This window comes from Mesoplodon densirostris, chromosome 1, assembly GCF_025265405.1.
Source record: "Mesoplodon densirostris isolate mMesDen1 chromosome 1, mMesDen1 primary haplotype, whole genome shotgun sequence".
Classification (NCBI taxonomy): Eukaryota; Metazoa; Chordata; class Mammalia; order Artiodactyla; family Ziphiidae; genus Mesoplodon; species Mesoplodon densirostris.
The window spans coordinates 220474611-220497252 of NC_082661.1; the positions used below are offsets into that span (position 1 = coordinate 220474611).

At 35.6% G+C, this 22642-nt stretch overlaps 1 protein-coding gene across 1 annotated transcript in view; it reads right to left on the reverse strand.

The window, feature by feature from the left end:
- The window catches only part of EIF4E (eukaryotic translation initiation factor 4E), a 96424-nt gene that overhangs the window by 4978 nt on the left and 68804 nt on the right, over positions 1 to 22642 (reverse strand). Inside the window, 5 exon segments of the mRNA XM_060115320.1 lie at positions 465 to 604; positions 2498 to 2611; positions 4318 to 4381; positions 6632 to 6727; positions 13229 to 13335. Of these exon segments, the coding sequence (XP_059971303.1) occupies positions 465 to 604; positions 2498 to 2611; positions 4318 to 4381; positions 6632 to 6727; positions 13229 to 13335 (521 nt within the window).

The following is a 22642-nucleotide window of genomic DNA, read 5'->3' on the forward strand; positions in this document are numbered from 1 at the left end:
ACGCAAAAGGGAGGGGATATGGGAACATATGTATATGTATAACTGATTAAATTTGTTTTAAAAAAAAAGTTTTAAAATTTACACACGTTGGTTTTAAATATGGACAAACTCAAGCTACTGTCACTTAAACTTCAATGGCAAATGCCAATATTCACCAAATTATTGAGTATTATACATTAGCATTATGGTTTTAAAGTAGGGCAAAAAAGACATTCTCATATGCTAAATAATAAAATGCTACATGGTAAAACAGTGATTATATACCCCATTGCTAGGAAAAAGAAATTTTACAGAAGTGAAAAAAATATGAATAAGACACCGAATACCAATACACAGCAGATTCAAGATTATAAGTGTTCATGAAAACTAGGAAAATAATGATCTACATAAATACTTTTAATTTAAAAAGTACTTCTGCTTTTAGTTATCTATTTTAAAAGAAGCACACAAAAAGCAAAACTTACCCTATATGTGTAACTGCTTCTCTGTTTTCACATTCAGTAGTCCATATTGCTATTTTATCACCTTTAGCTCTAACATTAACCACAGCTCCACATACATCATCACTGTAGTCATCAAAAGACTCTCCAATAAGGCACAGCAGCTTAAAAGAAAAAACCCAAATCTCAAATTACATTCAATAGATGATAAACAGCTTATTAAGCTGCAAATGTCTCAAATATCTGTATATATACAAAACTGAAAAAGTTTTTAAATCAAGAGTCGACTTTTTTTTTTTTTTTTAACGCGGGCCTCTCACTGTTGTGGCCTCTCCCGTTGCAGAGCACAGGCTCTGGATGAGCAGGCCCAGCGGCCATGGCTCATGGGCCCAGCCGCTCCACGGCATGTGGGATCTTCCCGGACTAGAGCACGACCCCGTGTTCCCTGCATCGGCAGGCGGACTCTCAACCACTGCGCCACCAGGGAAGCCCGAGAGTCGACTTTCTGAATGCCTAAATTATATTTATATATAGTTTTTTGTCCTGGCCTTTAAAAATTTTGTTAATTTGATTCTTTAATACCAAGAACATGATCAGTTTTGTTAACTTTTTTAGCAAATTGGGCAACTGATGTCCAGGCACATAAAAGGTGAATTATTTTATTAATATTCACTTTGCTCTGCTGCTGCTTACACTTGCCAGCAAATATTAATGGAATAACTGAAAAAGCTGCTTAATTGCCTCTTGTTCTTGTTTTTCATGAACATTTTCTAACTTTAAAAAAAGCTGTAGTAAATACATGACATAAATTTACCATATTAACCATTTTTAAGTGTATGGTTCAGTGGCATTAAGTATATTCACACTGTACCACCAACAATCTCCAGAACTTTTGTCATCCTGCAAAACTGAAATGACTTTTTAATGCAGAATTCTAAAATAGTAATTACTGATAATCTCTCCCAAAAGCAAAATTAAGTTTCTTTTCTTTTTTTTTTTGCGGTACGCGGGCCTCTCACTGTTGTGGCCTCTTCCGTTGCAGAGCACAGGCTCCGGACGCGCAGGCTCGGCAGCCATGGCTCACGGGCCCAGCCACTCCGCGGCATGTGGGATCCTCCCGGACCTGGGCATGAACCCGTATCCCCTGTATCGGCAGGCGGACTCTCAGCCACTGTGCCACCAGGGAAGCCCAGTTTCTTTCTTTCTTTTTCTTTTTTTTTTAAACTTATTTATTTATTTATTTGGTTGCATCGGGTCTTAGTTGCAGTTCTCGGGCTCCCTAGTTGCAGCTTGCCAGCTCCTTAGTTGCGGCATGTGAACTCTTAGTTGTGGCATGCATGTGGGAACTAGTTCCCTGACCAGGTATCAAATCCGGGCCCCCTGCATTGGGAGCTGGGAGTCTTAACCACTGCACTGCCAGGGAATTCCCGCAAAATTAAGTTTCTTCTTTAAAAAGCCATTCACTGAAATGTTTATTATTGCTCAACTTAGTAAGGGCTAACCATAAACCAGACACTGTCAAGTGATAGGGATACAAAAGAGACTATAATCCCTGCTCCTAAAAGCTTGGGGTTTGAAAACTTTCACTAGAGAAAATGCCTATTATCTCATATTTAATAAATGTCATATGAAGCCAAAAGTTCCAAGTTACATCACAACATATAAGCTGAATAATATCAAGCTACAATTTCACTGTTTCCTTCATTGATCTAAAAAGTTTAGTATATAGAGCAATACTTAAGAGGATTGTAAAAAAACTTACATCATACAGAATGTGAGACGTTCTATAATTTTGAATTTAATGAAATGACCAGGATTACCTTATTCTGGAAGGTGAGTCAACGGCCAATCACTTTCTGGATGTGTAATATGTGGTAGGGAGTTTCACTGTGTTAGTATGTAAGAAGTATACAAGATTCACAGGACAGAACAAAATTAAGTGCTGGCTTAGCTAAAGTGGGAATCCTTATCTCGTCTTGAATTAAGTAACCAATGTAAAATGTAACATAAGTTAAGTTTTAGTATTCTGAAACAGCTTTATAATTTTAAAACCTTACTGTCTCTAGCCAAAAGCGATCGAGGTCACTTCGTCTCTGCTGTTTGTTCAATGTAATTAGCCATCGTCCTCCTCGTTTGTTTTTCTCATCTTCCCACATAGGCTCAATACCATCCTACAAGGTTAGGGAGACAACAATATGAGACAATACTGTTACTTTAACTTGAGATCACCATTAGAAACAGCAAGCAACAACCCTATTAACTATTTACTTTATACCCATAAAAACTGTTAATTGATGTAGTGGGGAAAAAAGCACACAAGACTTAAAGCAAAATTAGAGTCCTGACTTGGGCACTTATTAACTATCAAACCTTGGGTTTCACTTAATTTGGAGGCTCTAAAACATTCTGAGTAACAGATACCTTTGAGAAGCTATATACATTTCTATACCTAGAAAATATATAAAAAACTTACACAATTTTAGAGAGCTAATGACTGTCCCACCCACTACCAGCTGACAAAACTCATAAATATCTCAAGGACCCACACACTCCAGGTTAAGAATTCCTGACAAACTCTGGACTTCAGTCTACTCAAATATATAAAGAAGAAACAGACTGGATGATCCATTTGGATGATCAAAGCTCTCCTCAAAATCAATCACAGTATGTGCCCATACAGTCTGACTCTCACTTAATTTCAATAACTGGGTTGGCCAAAAGGTTCATTTGGTTTTTTCTGTAAGATGCATCTAGTAGCACTCAGCTGTCTTTAACTTCATTCAAAACAATTTCGTTAGATTGTATGTGACAGCTGTCATATCAGAGTGCATTTAAAAAAAGACTTATCAGAATTGGTGAATTTTCATGTAGCCATTTTAATATTGAAAATGGAAGAAAAAAAGCGACATTTTCAGCTTTATTATTTCAAGAAAGGTAAAAATGCAACATTTATGCAAAAAAAAGAGGTGCTGTGTATGGAGAAGGTGCTGTGACTGACTGAACGTGTCTAAAATGGTTTGCAAAGTTTTGTGCTGGAGATTTCTCGCTGGACGATGCTCCACAGTCAGGCAGACCAGCTGAAGTCGATAGCAATCAAATCGAGACACTAACTGAGAACAATCAACATAATACCATACAGGAGAGAGCCAGCATACTCAAAATACCAAAATCAAGTGCTGACCATCATTTGCACCAGCTTGGTTATATGAATTGCTTTTATGTTTAGGTTCCACATAAGTGAAAAAAACCTTCTTGAACGTATTCAAGCATGCAATTCTCTACTTAAACGTAAGGAAAACTTTCCGTTTTTAAAACAAATTGTGACAGGTGATGAAAAGTGGATACTGTACAATAATGTGGAACAGGAGATCCTGGGCAAGCTAAATGAACCACCATCAACCACACCAAAGGCTGAATACGTTGTTCAATAAAGTTCTTGAAGAAAATGAAAAACATGCCTTGAATAAATACAATTAGAGAAGAAAAACAAAAACAATTAGAGAAGAAAAACACTAGACGTTTTGATGAAGGGCAAAACAGAACAACGCTAATTTAATTAGACAACTAGACCTATGAGTTACGGGGCTTCAAATGTAGTTCTATTACTTTAAAACATGTTTTAACTAAATTAAATGTGTCTTTTATTTTTACTTTAAAAAATGTCTTTTATTTTTACCAAAAAGGCACTATTTGGCCAACCCAATGTTTATACTAAAATAGGGCAAAATATATTTACGCTAAAACCTGGTAAAGCTAATTTAATTATTCTCCAAGCATCACAACATTAACTATTCCTATGTTCATGGCAAGATTTTTTAATGAATACCTGAATGGTCCAGTCTTATAATAAATATATGAAATCACCAACTAAACATACCTTAAAAAGTGAATAGTCACAGCCAGGCATTAAATTACTAGACAACTGGATATGGTTGTACAGACTAGATAAAAGAAAAGAACAATTATAAACATAGCATATGTAATGCAAAGTTTAGGTGCATACATATACATTCAGAGAATATGATAAAAATAAGATAAAAACTCATGTTTACTTCCCGCCCCCATGAAGTCAATTTCTGAAATGGACCAAACAGATCTTAGTAACAGTCAGCCTTAAGAATCAACATCTGATGATTTTCAAGAAAATATTTTTAATAATTTTATTCTGACAAGTTTGATGTATTAGTTAACTTAATACATACATATGTATACACAAGAAACTGAAAATAGAGGTATGAGGTGGCTTTAAGTAGATGAAAGAATCCGTGAGACGAATGAACAGTTTTAAACACACAAAAAGACAAATCAAGAGAAAGCAAGACAAACTCCCTGACCATCAGGATTGCACGACTAAAATAAGTCAACATTATTATCCTTGAAAGTATCCAAGAGTGGAACAGATCAATGGTTCCCAAACACCACACACCATTACTAGTTTAAGTCAGCATAATAATCTTTTGGGGAGCTTTTAAAAACAAAACAGGACTTCCCTGGTGGTGCAGTGGTTAAGAATCTGCCTGCCAATGCAGGGGACACAGGTTTGAGCCCTGGTCCGGGAATATCGTACATGTCACAGAGCAATTAAGCCCATGCACCACAACTACTGAGCCCGTGTGCCACAATTACTGAAGCCTGCCTGTCTAGAGCCCATGCTCTGCAACAAGAGAAGCCTCTGCAATGAGAAGCCCATGCACCGCAACTAAGAGTAGGCCCCGCTCACCGCAATTAGAGAAAGCCCACGCACAGCAAGACCCAATGCAGCCAAAAATAAATAAATTTATTAAAATAGCAACCAAAAAAAAAATTAAAAACAGTTCCTTACCCTACTTCTTGAGATTTTAATTCCTTAAATATAGGATGGAACCATAGAATCTGTATTTTTAAACTACTTCCCAAATAGTAATACCTAACTAAGGGTAATAACACCATCCACGGTCACTAGTCACATAGCTAAGATCATCACTTCTATATAAAATATTGGAGACAGGCAAAGCATTCTTACTCTGTTGCCAGTTTTATAATAATTTTGCCGTGACAGACTTTAGGAGATCAAATGATCTAGGCTTCTACCTTCAGGCTAGTGAAATATCTAAATTAAATTTAAAAAAATTTCTTAAAGAATGTTTTCAATTAAAAGTGACCACTCAAAAGGGTCTCAATATACAGTTTTCTCTAATTATTCTATGCTTTGTTTTCAGTGATTCAAATGCATACTAAATGCGTAATATGGGCAAAGCACTAGAAATATACAGAAAATTGTTTCTGCCCTGGAGAAAGTATACATTACATGCATAAGTTTTCTAATCACAATCTGTTAGTCTGTGTGCTACACTCAGGGAGTTAACATTAAAACTTAAGAATCACATCACTGATATGATCCAAAATACACCAGCTGAACAAATTAGAATACTTAGATAACTGCTAGGTAATTTACAGCTCTTAAAAATGTTTTCAACAAGTTGTATCTTTCATGTTCTCAAGTAGTTTCTCCCCATACATTTTTCAAGCAAATAAGATATGCTAAATCAACTTTGTTTTTAAAGAATCAATATTCCAAAACTTCCTGAAAAGAACTTTATAATTTTAAATTATATTTTGAAGTCATGCAAAGATTTAAGACCCCGAAATCTTAACTTTTTGCTAAATCTGAAACAAAATCTCAAAAATATTTCAACATTCTTCTTGATGTTGATCACGAAGTATAATGAAATTAATAAACGATCATCAGAGATATTGTCATTCTTTGACAAACCCTGAATTATGAGCAGTTCAGCCTTTGAAATATTGGACTCTCTATCATAGGAAATCCAGATATTATACTGGAATGTGCAGAAATGAGGGCCTAAGAAAGCTCTGGAATACCTAAGAATAGGGCAAATGTATCTAGGCAACCAAGAAAGGGGACAAGCTCCTAAAAGTTGTTGGAAATTCTAGGAACAATAAAGGATTCTCAACAAAAGAGATCTCAAGACAAAGAACAGAAAATAGGCAGAGCTAAAAGACGACAAGACGGAAGCTTTCTAAAACTGATGAGGAATAATCACCAATTCAAACAGTTGGGAGAAGATGGACAAACAAAAAGGTGAATATTAACTGTTCACACCTTACCCTTCATTTTGTGAATGCAACTTAAAATGAAAAATTACACAACTAATAAGACAACAAACATCCTAAAATGAATGGTTACTTACGCCCAAAAGTCTTCAACAGTATCAAACTTAGAGATCAGCCGAAGGTTTGCTTGCCAAGTTTTGCTTTTATCATTTTTAAAAAACCAGAGTGCCCATCTAAAAACAGAAAGTCAGTGTCAAAAAAAAAAAAAAAAAGAGGTAGCTTTACATCCACGTTCAAAGCAGCATTATTCACAACAGCCAAAAGGGGGAAGTGTCTACTGTCAGATAAATGAACAAAATGTAGTGTGGAATATTAGAAAGCCTTAAAAAGGAAGGAAAGTGAAAAGAGTCCATCAAAGAAGACAAATACTGTATGATCCACTTGTATGAGGCACCTAGAGTAATAAAGTAGAACGGTGGTTGCCAGGGGCTAAAAGGGAAGGGGAATGGAGAGGAGTTGTTTAATGGGTAGAGAGTTTAAGTTTTTCTGCAAGATAAAGAGAGTTCTGGGAGATTGGTTGCACAACAATGGGGGTGTACTTATTAACACTATTGAACTGTACATTTAAAAATGGTTAAGATAGTAAATTTTATATATGTGTTTTACCACAATTAAAAATAAATAAAATAAATAGAAATTTTATTTAGAGTAGCAAATGAGTAGTTTTCTCTATTTCTTTCATTTAAAAAGTATTTATTTTGGGAGTTCCCTGGTGGCCTAGTGGTTAGGATTTGGGGCTTTGGGGAACTGAGATCCTGCAAGCCGTGTGGTGCGGCTAATAAATAAATAAATATATAAATAAAATGAAAAGTATGTGTTTTGTACCTACTATGTAACAGATTCTCTGCTATACTTAGAGATCCACTGAGGCTCATCCCACAGAGAATTCACAGAAATGTTGTACAGAGACAATTACAATGTCCTAAGTGCTATGACAGAGATAATTAAGCACAGTTATTTAAGAAAAACAGACCAGGAGCACTTAAATGGAAAGGTAAGTGGGGAAGAGGGAAGCTGAATTTACAGAGAAACAAGAGAGAGATGAGAGCACTAGGAATGGGGCGAGGGGGGGAACTCATACAAACGGGAATATAATAAAGGGATTCATTGAGTAATGTTACCACAGATATATTCTGAAATAATGCATACTAGTTTCTATATATCTGCATATACTTTGTCTAAAAAAGTTTTATTCTAATACTTTGAAGACAAACTCATGTCACATAAAAGTTATGCTTGAATATTATCATCCCAATATGATTCATCTTTAGTAAAATTGTATTTTCTGAATTACTATACCATCTCTAAGGGAATTTCACTTACTCATTGACAAAAATGTTGTCTGAAGACAGGTTTCCAAGTGGACATATATTTCATAACTTTATGGTTAATGCTTGATAATCTCAGACACAAAAATGAGATGCATTTCAGCACCTACTTGATAATTTGTATTTGCCAACCCACTCTCAAGGAAAAAAATTTTTTTTTAAAAGCAAAGGCAGAAAAACTATTAAACATACACACACAGTGTCAAGTATCGTACTCTGGATTTCTAAAATTAATTCAGTCTTTCCTCAAAAATTTAAAAATACAACTACCACTGGATCCAGCAATTCCACTTCTGGGCATTTATCAGAAGAAAATGAAAACACTAACTTAAAAAAGATATGTGCACCCCCATGATAAACAAAGACATGGAAGCAACTTAAGTGTCCATCAAGGCATGAATAAGGAAAATATGGTGTATATATATATATATTTTTTCAGTGGATTATTCCATCATAAAAATGAAGGAAATCTTGCTGTTTGCAACATGGATGGACCCTGAGGACTTTGTGCTAAGTTAAACAAATCAGACACTAGACAGGAAAAACAAATACTGTATGATCTCACTGATATGTGCAATCTTAAAAAAAAACTTAAAAAAAACAAACTACCCCCCAAAAAACCACCCCAAGCTCACTGATACAGAGAACAGGTTGGTGGTTCCCAGAGGCACAAGGGTGGGGGAATGCATGAAGGGGGTCAAATGATACACACTTCCAGTTGTAAAATAAATAAGTCATGGGGATGTAAAGTACAACATGGTGATAATACTGCATTGCAAATTTGAAAGTTGCTAAGGGACTAAATCTTAAAAGTTCTCAACACAAGAAAAAAAAAGTTTATAAATATGTATTGTGACAGATGTTGACTTACTGTGATCATTTCACAATACATACAAATATTGAATCATGTTGTACATCTGAAACTGTTACACCTCAATTAAAAATAATAAAATAAATAATAAAATTTAATTCCATCTTTAAAAAAAATTGCATTCAGCCATTAAACATATAAAGGTACACCCTAAGAAAATAAATGGATAACTAAGCAAAAATGTTTGTACAGGAATGTTCTTAATTTTGGAAAATTTTGGAAACATTTTGAGTGCCTACCAACAGTTCTCAAAATGTGGTTTACAGCCCCCTAGGGGATCCTAAGGTCCTTTCAAGGAGCGCTGATGAGTAAAAACTATTTCATAAAAATGCTAAGATTTTATTTTTCACTGTGTTGATATTTGCACTGATGATGCAAAAGCAATGGTTGGTAAACCTACTGGTGCCGTACGCAGCAAGAATTATACAGTGGCACCAATTTGTACTAGTAGTCACTGTATCCTTTATTATCATCAACTCTCACACTAATAATGTCAGTTTCAGTTAAGAATGCCACTGAATGGAAACCAGCAGTAAAAACTACTGGTTTCATTAAATTTGAATCTGTGTACATGTCTTTTTCTGCACAAAAAATATTTCTGCATACCAAATATCAATACAATGCTTAGGCAATTGAGTTGTGAGGTGAACTAGTTACTTTTTTCAAAGAACACCACTTTTACTTGGAAGAAGATTGGCTGATCAACCATGATTATTTCTTGAAAAATGAACAGATTGAGCCAGCTGCTAAAATTTGAGCTTTCAGGAGAAAATCAGAATTTTGGAAAGCCTGCATGTGTCACTGTGAGCTTAACAACTTAATGAAACTTGACGATATTTCTGATGAGTTTAGGTAGTGATAATAATTTATGTTATTGTTTTGATATCATATAATGAAAACTGCCAATATCTGGAAGATTTGCAAACTCACTGAACCAATATTTTCCAAATGACCAGTGGCGTGCATGGGTGAAGGATACATTCCAAATGTAAGATAGACCAATGGATTTTAATGTAAAAAAAGAAAAAGTTCTTGGATATGGTTTCAGATTCTACAATGCAACTAACATATAGGAAACCTAGCATCAAAGGAAGAAGATAGTCATAATTATTTTAAAAGGCTGTTAAAATTTCTCCTCCCTTTTCCAACCATGTACCTGTCTGAGGCTATATTTTATTCTCATACTTTCTCTGAAACAACTTATCTCCAAAGACAATGCAGAAGCAACTATGAAAATCCAGCTGACTTCTATTAAGTCAGGCACTTAAAAAGATTTACAAAAATACTTCCCATTATGTATTTTTAATGTATTCTTCCCACAACGTATTTTTTATTTTGAATAAATTTTTTTCATAAAAATTATTTAAATTAACATGCAATGGGTTAAGTACATATATAATTTTACATTTTTAAACGTTTATTTTCTAATATAACAAATGAAAATAGATAAAAATCTATATAACTAAAGCACTGTGGAATCCTCAATAATTTTTAAGAATGTAAAGGGGTCATGAGCCCAAAGAAGTAAGATTTAAATATAATATAATATAATATAGTACATGCAAGAGACTGCTAGGTGGCTATTAAATAGGATAATTGTGTGAGTAAAATTCTCCAAAGCCTGACATGAAACCCAGAAACCATGGAAGAAAGCTGGTATTTGATTACATGAAAATCAAAAACCTCTAAAATAACATAACTCCTTAGACAATGTTAAAAGACAAATGATTTGGAAATGCATTTTCAACCTAATCCCCCCCTTGAATGGGTCAACATCCCTAATACACAATGCTTGGAAATAAACTTGAGAAGATAACTCAAAAGAAAATAATAGACAAAAGAAATGAACAGACTGCTCACAGGTAAAAACATAAATAAGCGATTGTTTTCAACAAAAATGTTTCGAAATTTCAATAAAAGAAATGCAAATTTAAAACAATAAGACACTGTTTTCACAAATCAGACTAGAACCAATCTGACAGGCAATTAAATTTAAGATTGATGGTGTTGGCAAGGATGTAGAAACCAGTAACTCTTAAACTGTTAAGAGTCTAAGCTGATAAAGGAGGATAATTTGGCAATATCTACAAAAGTAGTTAAAGGGTAGTCTTTAATCTAAGAACTCTGAAATTTTACCCTAGATATATTCACACAACTGCAAAAAAATATATAAGGACGTATATGTTATAGCACTGTTTGTAAATAGAAAAAAATTCTATATACACATTAATGTAAGCCTGATAAAATACATGACTATATATTCATTTAATACAAGACAGTGGTTTAAAATAATGAGTCAAAACCTGCATATACAAACAAAAAAACTCAACAGTATGGCCATCTATATAAAAAAAGTATATATATGCATATTGAAAGGTTTCGGAAAAATACAAACCAAATTTTTAACATTGACTATTCTGGGGAATGGAGAAAAGCAAAATGGGGAAGAAGGTATCAGAAAACAGCAGAGAACTTTTACTTTATATACTTTGTACCCCAATGATTTAATCTTTCTTATAATAATTATAGTGTTTTTTTTTAAAAAGAAAACATAATTCTGCAATATTTACAAGAAGTAAATAATGAAGAAACTACCAAAATTGGAACCAAAAATGTCTTAAAATAGTTTTCCATAGGATACTATTTTACACAAGAAATAGAATTGATAAGAGAAATTGAAATCCTCACAAACTTCATTTTAGGATTTAATCAGTTTGTTCACTGATAGGACAGGAATCTCTTTGCAGATTTCACTTAAGCTATGAGGGATACATGCCTTGGTTACTTCTCCCCACAAAACAGCAACACTAAGAACTGTGTTCACAGTCAGAAGACAGAGCTAGCTTTTTATACACCACTGAAAAGATGAAAAAACATACTTTAAAAGTTTTGGTACTGCTGCTAGGTTAGCTAAATGAAATTGCCACTAATCAACTGTTCAACTATTATCTTTGGCACAATGCTTTCCTGAGGAAGAATTTTTACCCTTTATGGACTATCTGACTTCTGACATCTCACTCACGAGCTGACAATTCCCATTGTCTAGAGAACTGCTGAACCACAGGTCTCCTACGAAAAAACTACTGAATGTGTTTGGACTATTATTTCAATAGGTCTACCATGATAACGAAAAAATGCTAAAAAATAAAGGGACAACACATTTTTCAGATAAATGAAACTAAATTATAGACAGTCTTGTGGGATCTTTAAGATAAAGAGAGTAAAAGGCCTGGGAGTGGGGGGAATGAAAGGAACTGAAGATCCTCAGAAGTTAATTCCTTTAATGAAAGGAATTAAAGACCCTCAAAAGTTAATTCCAATTTACTTTCCTCCAGATTCTTACAATGTTTCTGAGTTGCCATTTTCTTCCCACCATCAGCTCTCAGGGAATCTGTGTTAATTTTCATCATGTAAGCCAGAAAGACAATTAAGTAAAAAACACAAACATACTGGGAAGTGGTAGGGTAGAGATAGGAAAAACCATATACTGAACTATTAAACTACTACACAGTAACTATGAAAACTTAACTCATCCTAAACTCTCCTCTTTTCCTCACCTAACTTCTCTTAAATACAACCAACCAATCTCGACTCCACATCCCTTAGCTCTCTTTTCTCCTTCACAGACCAACTTCAAATTGCCTATTCCTGCTCTATACATTTGTATACTTTCTATTCACTCTTCAAAATATGCCAATCTTTTCCCATCACCTGCTTTACTAAACTTTCTCCAATGTTAGCAAGGACTTATTGTTCAATCCAATGAACATCTGACCTTTCTGTGGCATATATGCTTATCTTGTCCTTAAAATAAACCATCTGCTTGGTTTCCATGACCAAGCACTCTTTCCTAGTTTATACAGTTTATATGTCTATACCCTTCAAAGGTATTCTTTTTTTAAAAAATTTTACTGAAGTACAGTTGATTTACAATGTTATGTTAATTTCTGCTATACAGCAAAGTGACCCAGTTATACATATATTCTTTTTCATATTCTTTTCCATTATGGTTTATCACAGGATATTGAACATAGTTCCCTGTGCTATACAGTAGGACCTTGCTGTTTATCCATTCTAGATGCACCAGTTTGCATCTGCTAATCCCAAACTCCCAGCCCATCCCTCCCCCACACCCCTCCCACTTGGCAACCACAAGACTGTTCTCTTCATAGGCATTCTTACTCAAAAAAATCACCCGTGTGCTAATATTCCAAGCCTCTGTTTTGAGAACTCATTTACTACTGTGGTTTCAATTACCATCAATTACCAATGAATTTCAAACCACTCTTTCAAAGTTCTACTATCTGAGCTCAAGATTCACACATAAAACTGCTTGTAGACATGGGTCATCCAAATGAAAACGGAATCCTTCACCTATCTAAAACTAGTCTCATCTAACTTTTTGCTCCAAACCTGTCCCATTCACCATTTACCTTGCTGCCTAAGTCAGAACACCTATGTGTCAGAAAGCTTACCTGTTCTGTAAAGGATGTTTAATATAGTGTTCTGGGTTAGCAACCTCCTGATTAGATTCTGTTTTCTCTTCTTCTGTAGGTGGGGGATTAGGAGTAGGGGTGGTTTCCTAGTGGAAAATAATTAAACATTATGAACTTCTTAACATGAAGAAATAACATTAAGAAATTTCTTTATTTTTAAAATTTTATTGCAATATAGTTAATTCACAAGGCTGTGAAAAATTAATTCCTATGACAGCAATACTCTAAATAAATTTGAACCAATGTTGTCCACATTTTTTTTTTCTTTTTTTTTTTTTTGCAGTACACGGGCCTCTCCCTGTTGTGGCCTCTCCCGTTGCGGAGCACAGGCTCCGGACGCACAGGCTCAGCGGCCATGGCCCACAGGCCCAGCCGCTCCGCGGCATGTGGGATCCTCCCGGACTGGGGCATGAACCCGCGTCCCCTGCATCGGCAGGCGGACTCTCAACCACTGCGCCACCAGGGAAGCCCTGTCCACATTTTTTTAAAGGAGAATGAATTAACAGCAGAAGCACTGGATAAAATAGACCACAGATCAAACTCTAAGCACCAGACTCTTCATTCTAGCATCTCTTCATTATGAGCAAAAGGTTTCTCAGATTTAAAAACATAATAATAATGATTTTGTATACTGTTATCTTCCACTTACACATTTTAATATAAGATTGTTAGAGACCATGGAAAAAAGTTGGGAAAATCAAGTACCTTTCTTAACATACCAAACATGGTGCACAGTGGGAGTGGGGGAGATACAACTAAAGTTTGGAGAGTATATTAACTATATCACAATGACACAAACACAAAAATCTTTATAAAGTGATCAAGGCAATACTACACAGGTCCTTGCTTTCATGTTACACTGTTATTATATATGGTGACAAAGTTCAGCAACTTCTGTAATTTTCAATTGGCCCTAAGCAAAAAAGCTGGACATTGGCTTGAACTTAAATTCTTCTAGGCTAGACATAATTGTCATCTAAAAATGTCAGGGAAAAAAGGAGGCTGGGAATAATAAGTGTTCTCCACATTAATCCATATAACTCTTCACCCTACTGAAAATTGGTATCAACCGATAGCTAAGAAAAGGGACCAGAAGCTGAAACAAAAGCTGATACAAAAAAGGAGGGCACTGCAACAAGGGTTTGAATATCAGATTTAAATCCAACTAGCAAAACAATACAGATATATGTTCACATTAACAACATTCTGTAAATCAGAGATGTATGATCTAAAAAAAGACTTCAGGAGCAGAGAAGTGATACACATTTTACAAAATAAAATACATTTTTCTTATCAACAAGACACCTCCAGTAACTACTTTTTACTAGCCTATGAAGTCACTCATAGCAAGGGCTTTATCTTGATTTTGCTCACAACTGTAATGCTAATGATCACAACGCTACACCAATAGGAACTTACTGGCTTGATTACTTAACTGAATAAATTTAAATGTTTACACAGAGTAGTTAAGGCCCTAAAATTTACACAGAGTAGCCAATGCCTTAATAGCACCAGAGCACCAATCATTTTTACCAGCATTTCCTCATCACAATCAATTTACATCTTCAAATAGATGATCATTACCAAATGCCATTCCTTACTCTACTAGCTTAAAATTAATGATGGTCTCCAGACACAGGCAGTCTGAGTGAACAGAGAAAACAGCCAACAGTTAGGGACTGATAAGGCAGGTGGGTTTGGAGGACAGGGTACCAGAGAAAAGTGAGCTGCAGAGGAGTGAGCCTCAAAAATCTATGTAAAAATCCCTGAAGTCCTTGGGGTCAGGGAACTAGATCCCACATGACAAAGCTAAGAGATTAGAAATGAATGACAGGGAAAAAAACGTAAAAAACACAAACACATGGAGACTAAACAATACATTACTAAATAACCAAGAGATCACTGAAAAAATCAAAGAGGAAATCAAAAAATACCTAGAGACAAATGACAATGAAAACACAACAATCCAAAACCTATGGGATGCAGCAAAACCAGTGCTAAGTGGGAAGTTTATAGCTATACAAGCCTACCTCAAAACAGGAAAAATCTCAAATAAATAATCTAACCTTACACCTAAAGGAACTAGAGAAAGAAGAAGAAACAAAACCCAAAGTTAGCAGAAGGAAAGAAATCATAAAGATCAGAGCAGAAATAAATGAAATAGAAACAAAGAAAACAATAGCAAAGATCAATAAAACTAAAAGCTGGTTCTTTGAGAAGATACACAAAATTGATAAACCATTAGCCAGACTCATCAAGAAAAAGATGGAGATGACTCAAATCAATAAAATTAGAAATGAGAAAGGAGAAGTTACAACAGACACCACAGAAATACAAAGCATCCTAAGAGACTACTACAAGCAAATCTATGCCAATAAAATGGACAACCTGGAAGAAATGGACAAATTCTTAGAAAGGTATAACCTTCCAAGACTGAACCACGAAGAAATAGAAAATATGAACAGACCAATCACAAGTAATGAAATTAAAACTGTGATTCAAAATCCTCCAACAAACAAAAGCCCAGGACCAGATGGCTTCACAGGTGAATTCTATCAAACATTTAGAGAAGAGCTAACACCCATCCTTCTCAAACTCTTCCAAAATACAGCAGAGGAAGGAACACTCCCAAACTCATTCTGAGGCCACCATCACCCTGATACCGAAACCAGACAAAGATACTACAAAAAAAAGAAAATTAGAGACCAATATCACTGATGAATACAGATGCAAAAATCCTCAACAAAATACTAGCAAAGAGAATCCAACACCACATTAAAAGGATCATACACCATGGTCAAGTGGGATTTATCCCAGGGATGCAAGGATTCTTCAATATACGCAAATCAACAATGTGATACACCATATTAAGAAATTGAAGAATGAAAACCATATGATCATCTCAATAGATGCAGAAAAACCTTTCTTTCAACACCCATTTATGATAAAAACTCTCCAGAAAGTGGACATAGAGGGAACCTATCTCAACATAATAAAGGCCATATATGACAAACCCATAGCAAACATCATTCTCCATGGTGAAAAACTGAAAGGATTTCCTCTAAGATCAGGAACAAGACAAGGATGTCCACTCTCACCACTATTATTCAACATAGTTTTGGAAGTCCTAGCCTCGGCAATCAAAGAAAAAGAAATAAAAGGAATACAAATTGGAAAAGAAGAAGTAAAACTGTCACTGTCTGCAGATGACATGATACTATACAGAGAATCCGAAAAATGCCACAAGAAAACTACTAGAGCTAATCAATGCATTTGGTAAAGTTGCAGGATACAAAATTAATGCACAGAAATCTCTTGCATTCCTAAACACTAATGATGAAACATCTGAAAGAGAAATTAAGGAAACACTCTCATTTAGCATTGCAACAAAAAGAATAAAATACCTAGGAATAAACCTACCTAGGGAGACAAAAGACCAGTATGCAGAGAACTATAAGACACTGATGAAAGAAATTAAAGTTGATACCAAGAGATGGAGAGATATAGCATGTTTTGGGATTGGAAGAATCAATATTGTGAAAATGACTATATTACCCAAAGCAACCTACAGATTCAATGCAATCCCTATCAGATTACCAATGTCCTTTTTATGGAACTAGAACAAAAAATCTTAAAATTTGTATTGAGACACAAAAGACCCCAATAGCCAAAGCAGTCTTGAGGGAAACAAACGGAGCTTGAGGAAACAGACTCCCTGACTTCAGACTATACTAAAAAGCTACAGTAATCAAGACAATATGGTACTGGCACAAAAGCAGAAACACAGATCAATGGAACAAGATAGAAAGCCCAGAGGTAAACCCACGCACCTATGGTCAACTAAACTATGACACGGAAGGCAATGATATACAATGGAGAAAAGACAGTCTCTTCCATAAGTGGTGCTGGGAAAACTGGACAGCTACATGTAAAAGAATGAAGTTAAAACACTCCCTAACACCATGCACAAGAATACACTCAAAATGGATTAGAGACCTAAATGGAAGACCGGACGCTATAAAAAATAAAACTCTTAGAGGAAAACATAGGAAGAACACTCTTTGACATAAATCACAGCAGGATCTTTTTTGATCCACCTCCTAGAGTAATGGAAATAAAAACAAAAAGAAATAAATGGGACCTAATGAAGCTTCAAAGCTTTTGCACAGCAAAGGAAACCTTAAACAAAATGAAAAGACAACCCTCAGAATGGGAGAAAATATTTGCAAATGAATCAACGGACAAAGGATTAATCTCCAAAATATATAAACAGCTCATGCAGCTCAATATTAAAGAAACAAACAACCCAATCAAAAAATGGGCAGAAGACTTAAGTAGACATTTCTCCAAAGAAGACATATAGATGGCCAAGAAGCACATGAAAAACTGCTCAACATCACTAATTATTAGAGAAATGCAAATCAAAACTACAATGAGGTATCAACTCACACCAGTTAGAATGGGTTTCATCAGAAAATCTACAAACAACAAATGCTGGAGAGGGTGTGGAGAAAAGGGAACCCTCTTGCACTGCTGGTGGGAATGTAAACTGATACAGCCACTATGGACAACAGTATGGAGGTTCCTTAAAAATTAAAAATAGAATTACCATATGATCTAGCAATCCCATTACTGGGCATATACCCAAAGAAAACCACAATTCAAAAAGACACATGCACCCCAATGTTCACTGCAGCACTATTTACAATAGTCAGGTCGTGGAAGCAACCTAAATGCCCACTGACAGATGAACGGATAAAGAAAATGTGGTATATATACAATGGAATATTACTCAGCCATAAAAAGGAACGAAACTGGGTCATTTTTTGAGATGTGGATGGATCTAGAGACTGTCATACAAAGTAAAGTAAGTCAGAAAGAGAAAAACAAATATTGTATATTAACACATATATGTGGAACCTAGAAAAATCGTACAGATGAACTGGTTTTCAGGGCAGAAATTGAGACACAGATGTAGAGAACAAATGTATGGACAGCAAGGGGGGAAAGCCATGGGGGGGGTGGTGGTGGTGTGATGAATTGGGGGATTGGGATTGACATGTATACACGGATGTGTATAAAACCGATGACTAATAAGAACCTGCTCTATAAAAAAAAAGTGATCAAATGTATACTATTGGAAAAAAGCAAAAATAGATCATGTTTACTGTCTAAAAAATATATATATATTTGATTTTTGAAAAAAGAAATCAAGAGAAATTAAAAACTCACCTCTGACCTTACTGAAACCTAGGATCCCTCTCCTGACTTAACTACTGGTTTATTATGTAGCTTTTAAAGACCTTTTCTAATGCATTCATATGCTTCTGAATGTTTGAAATATTAAATATTATCTTGTTTTATTGAGGTGGGTCTTTTCATATGTATGGATACTATATGTATTTCTGGAAATTGTTGCACACAGTTTTACTGTCTCCAACTGTATTTTAATCAATGCAAAAAGTCGAAATATTATAAAGAACAATACTTGGAACACATATATTTTTCTGTGATATTTTTAATTGAATTTTTTATATGTTAAAGTCACTTAAAAATGTTAGTACCAGGTTGTACCAGCTGTCTAGGGGACAACTGGGTAATTGGAAGCATTGATGTCCAGACTCTGTAATTCTCAAAATCCTTGTTGCTTTGGGAATGTTTGGACTTTATTAAGTTGATGACAAGATAAACTGTTATTCACTGCATATTATTACACAGACATATTACTGACTTTATTACTCTATTATTAATAGTAGATTTGGCATTTTTACAATAAATATTATAGGGATTCATGTTAAGTAATAAGAATTTTCTTCTGGAAGCAAGATTTTTGAAGCAAATTATGATGTTATAGAGAGAAATTATGTAAATCATTATATACTATCTTAGAATATTGAGATGCTGAAATGTGACTATAAATAGTGTCGTAAATAAAACTGTTCACTTTCTCTAAAAAAAAAAAAAAAAAGTTCGAATGCTGCAACTAAGGATCCCACCAGCCACATCAAAGACCCCACATGCCACAACTAAGACCTGGCACAGCCAAATAAATAAATAAATATTTTAAAAAAGAAAAAAGAATTCAGTGCCTAGGAAAAATATCCTTCAGAAATAGAGAACTCAAGTCAGACTCACACAGACACATACAGAAACACACTCTCACACCCGAGGTCCAAAGTAAGAGGAACACCAAAGGAAAGTTTCAGGCTAGAGGGAAAAGTTCCCAGACGAGAGAATGGAAGTGCAAAAAAGAATGAAAAGCACTGGAAAAGGTAAATGCGTGGGTAAACATATGAAAGACTATTAACAGTTTAAAGGAATAATAATAATGATGCCTTGTGGAGTTTAACATAGTAACGATGGTCCTACCAAAGGACTAGGTATATATGGATTTGTGAGGTTGGATGTGTGAATAAAAGATACTCTTCCTGGGACATCCCTGGCGGTTCAGTGGTTGGGACTCTGAGCTGCCACTGCAGAGCACATGGGTTTGATCCCTGGTCGGGGAACTGGAATCCCACATGCCTCGTGGGGTGGTCAAAAAAGAAAAAAGATACTCTTCCTTCCAAACTTAAGAAATACTGCAAATTCTCTTATTTACCTAAATTAAAAGACAGGGCTTCCCTGGTGGCGCAGTGGTTAAGAATCTGCCTGCCAATGCAGGGGACACAGGTTCGAGCCCTGGTCCGGGAAGATCCCACATGCCGCGAAGCAACTAAGCCCGTGTGCCACAACTGCTGAGCCTGCGCTCTAGAGCCCGTGCGTGACAACTACTGAGCCCATGTGCCGCAACTACTGAAGCCTGCGCACCTAGAGCCCATGCTCTGCAACAAGAGAAGCCACTGCAGTGAGAAGCCCGTGCACTGCAACGAAGAGTAGCCCCCGCTCACCACAACTAGAGAAAGCCCGCGCGCAGCAATGAAGACCCAACGCAGCCAAAAAGTAAATAAATAAAATTTAAAAGAATTGGCTACCATCTTAAAAAAAAAAAGACAAATGGTAAGTAAAACATACTCATAAGTTCACAATCCTCATTACAAATCATACTTTCACAGCACTTATTTACACCTTTTACCTCAGCAGCATGTAAAAGACAAGCAATCACAGTATAATTACAAGTTTCATACAGTACAAAATGTCACTTCCTAACTCCTTTAGTACTTTCTTTTCTCTTATTCTGCTCTCTTCACCATTAGGAGAATGATGGAAACCTTAGATGGTATCAAAAGTCTCTAGATATATAAGAACTAAAAGCAGGTAATAACTCAGAAAAAAATATGTTCACTTCCTTAAAAAGCATTCCTTTGAATTTTACATTCTACATTAGCTGAAATAACCTTTATATTAATAATATATAATTTTGGGCTTTTCCTGTAACTAAAATATAGCTACTCATCTTTAAATGATTGTGTAGATGTATGAATAAGTATACTAGTTTAAAAACTTTCAGTCTTTGCTTTTAATATTATATAAACGTGCTAGATTAAGACAAATGCTCTAAAACACTTTGAAAAAAATGTTTATTAACCATAAACAATCTTTTCAGTATTTGAAACCCTTTTTTAATGTAAGCGTAGTATTGATGTTTCTTTTTTAGACTTTTTTTTTTCCCTTGGCCACACCGTGAGGCACGCAGGATCTTAGTTCCCTAACCAGGAATTGAACCTGTGCCCCCTGCAGTGGCATGCGCAGAGTCCTAACCACTGGACCGCCAGGAATTCCCATCTTTTGGGGCCTTTAAAATTATTATCTAGAGTTTAACAGATGTTTAAATTTTTAAACTTATTTGAATTTCTTAATTCCTCTTAATAAAGCAAAAGTGATTAATAGCCAATTGTTTTCATGACAGAATAAAAAATACTCAAATACTCTACAAAAATACTCATTCACATGGCACAGACCAAATCTAGTAAGATTCAGAAATCATTTTCATGATTACTTATGAAAACATTAATATTAAAAATCACGTATTAAAAGGGCATATTTTCTCAATACAAATTTTCTCAGGTCGTATTTTGCTACAGTCATGTACTTATCACAACAATCCATTTATAATCAATAGAAATTTTTTTAATGCATATACTTTTTAATATTTATTTTTTGGCTGCATTGAGTCTTAGTTGCAGCATGCAGGATCTTTCGTTGCACTGTGCGGGCTTCTCTCTAGCTGTGGCATGTGGGCTTAGTTGCCCTGCAGCATGTGGGATTTTAGCTCCCTGACCAGGGATCGAACCCCCCTGCATTGGTAGGCGAAGTCTTAACCACTGGACTGCTAGAGAAGTCCCCACCCTGTAAACTTTTTTAAAAAAATTTTGTTTTTGGCTGTGTTGGGTCTTCGTTGCTGTGCACGGACTTTTCTCTAGTTGCCGCGAGCGCTGGGGGGCGGCTACTCTTCATTGCGCTGAGCAGGCTTCTCATTGCAGTGGCTTCCCTTGTTGCAGAGCACGAGCTCTAGGCACATGGGCTTCAGTAGTTGTGGCACATGGGCTCAGCAGTTGTGGCTTGTGGGCTCTAAAGTGCAGGCTCAGTAATTGTGGTGCACAGACCTAGTTGTTCCGCAGCATGTGGGATCTTCCCAGACCAGGGCTTGAACCCATGTTCCCTGCATTGACAGGCAGATTCTTAACCACTGGATTCTTAACCACTGCACAACCTGAAGTCCGCCACCCTGTAAGCTTCTTGAGTCTGCAACTATGTTGCAAATTACTGAAAAGGAAAACATTATTTTTGTTTGAGACTACTCAAACACGCCTTATTATAAAATCATTTTATGTCATTTCTTTCAACTTGTTTTATTTTTTTGTTTAAAATCTCTTAACTTTGAAATAATCAGGATGGTTTTTTTCTTATTTTCAACTTAGATAAAGCAAAACAAAAGTAATAGCCATGTAGGATGTTATTTTAAACTTTCAGATTAATTCTATGGGTGTGGTCTATTCTATGGGGAAATTCCAATCCCCTATACCTTTTGAATCCATGGTAGTATATACAATAAGAAGTAATATCCAGAATGATGGCCGTGCTATATTAAATTCTTCGATCAGGGACTTCCCTGGTGGTCCAGTGGTTAAGACTCCGCGCTCCCAATGCAGGGGGACCAGGTTCAATCCCTAGTCAGGGAACTAGATCCAGCATGCCACAATGAAAGATCCCTCACGCCACATCGAAGATCCTGTGTGCCACAACTAAGACCTGGTTTAGCCAAACAAATAAATGAAATTCTTTGATCAAAAATGACTTATAATTATGGACATATGCCAAATAAGAATGATGAAATACATTTTTAAAAGAACCCTAAAAAGAGGAATTCTCTGACAGTCTTGTAGTTAGGACTTGGCGTGTTTATTGCTATGGCCTAGGTTCAATCCCTGGTCCGGGAGCTGAAGTCCCGCA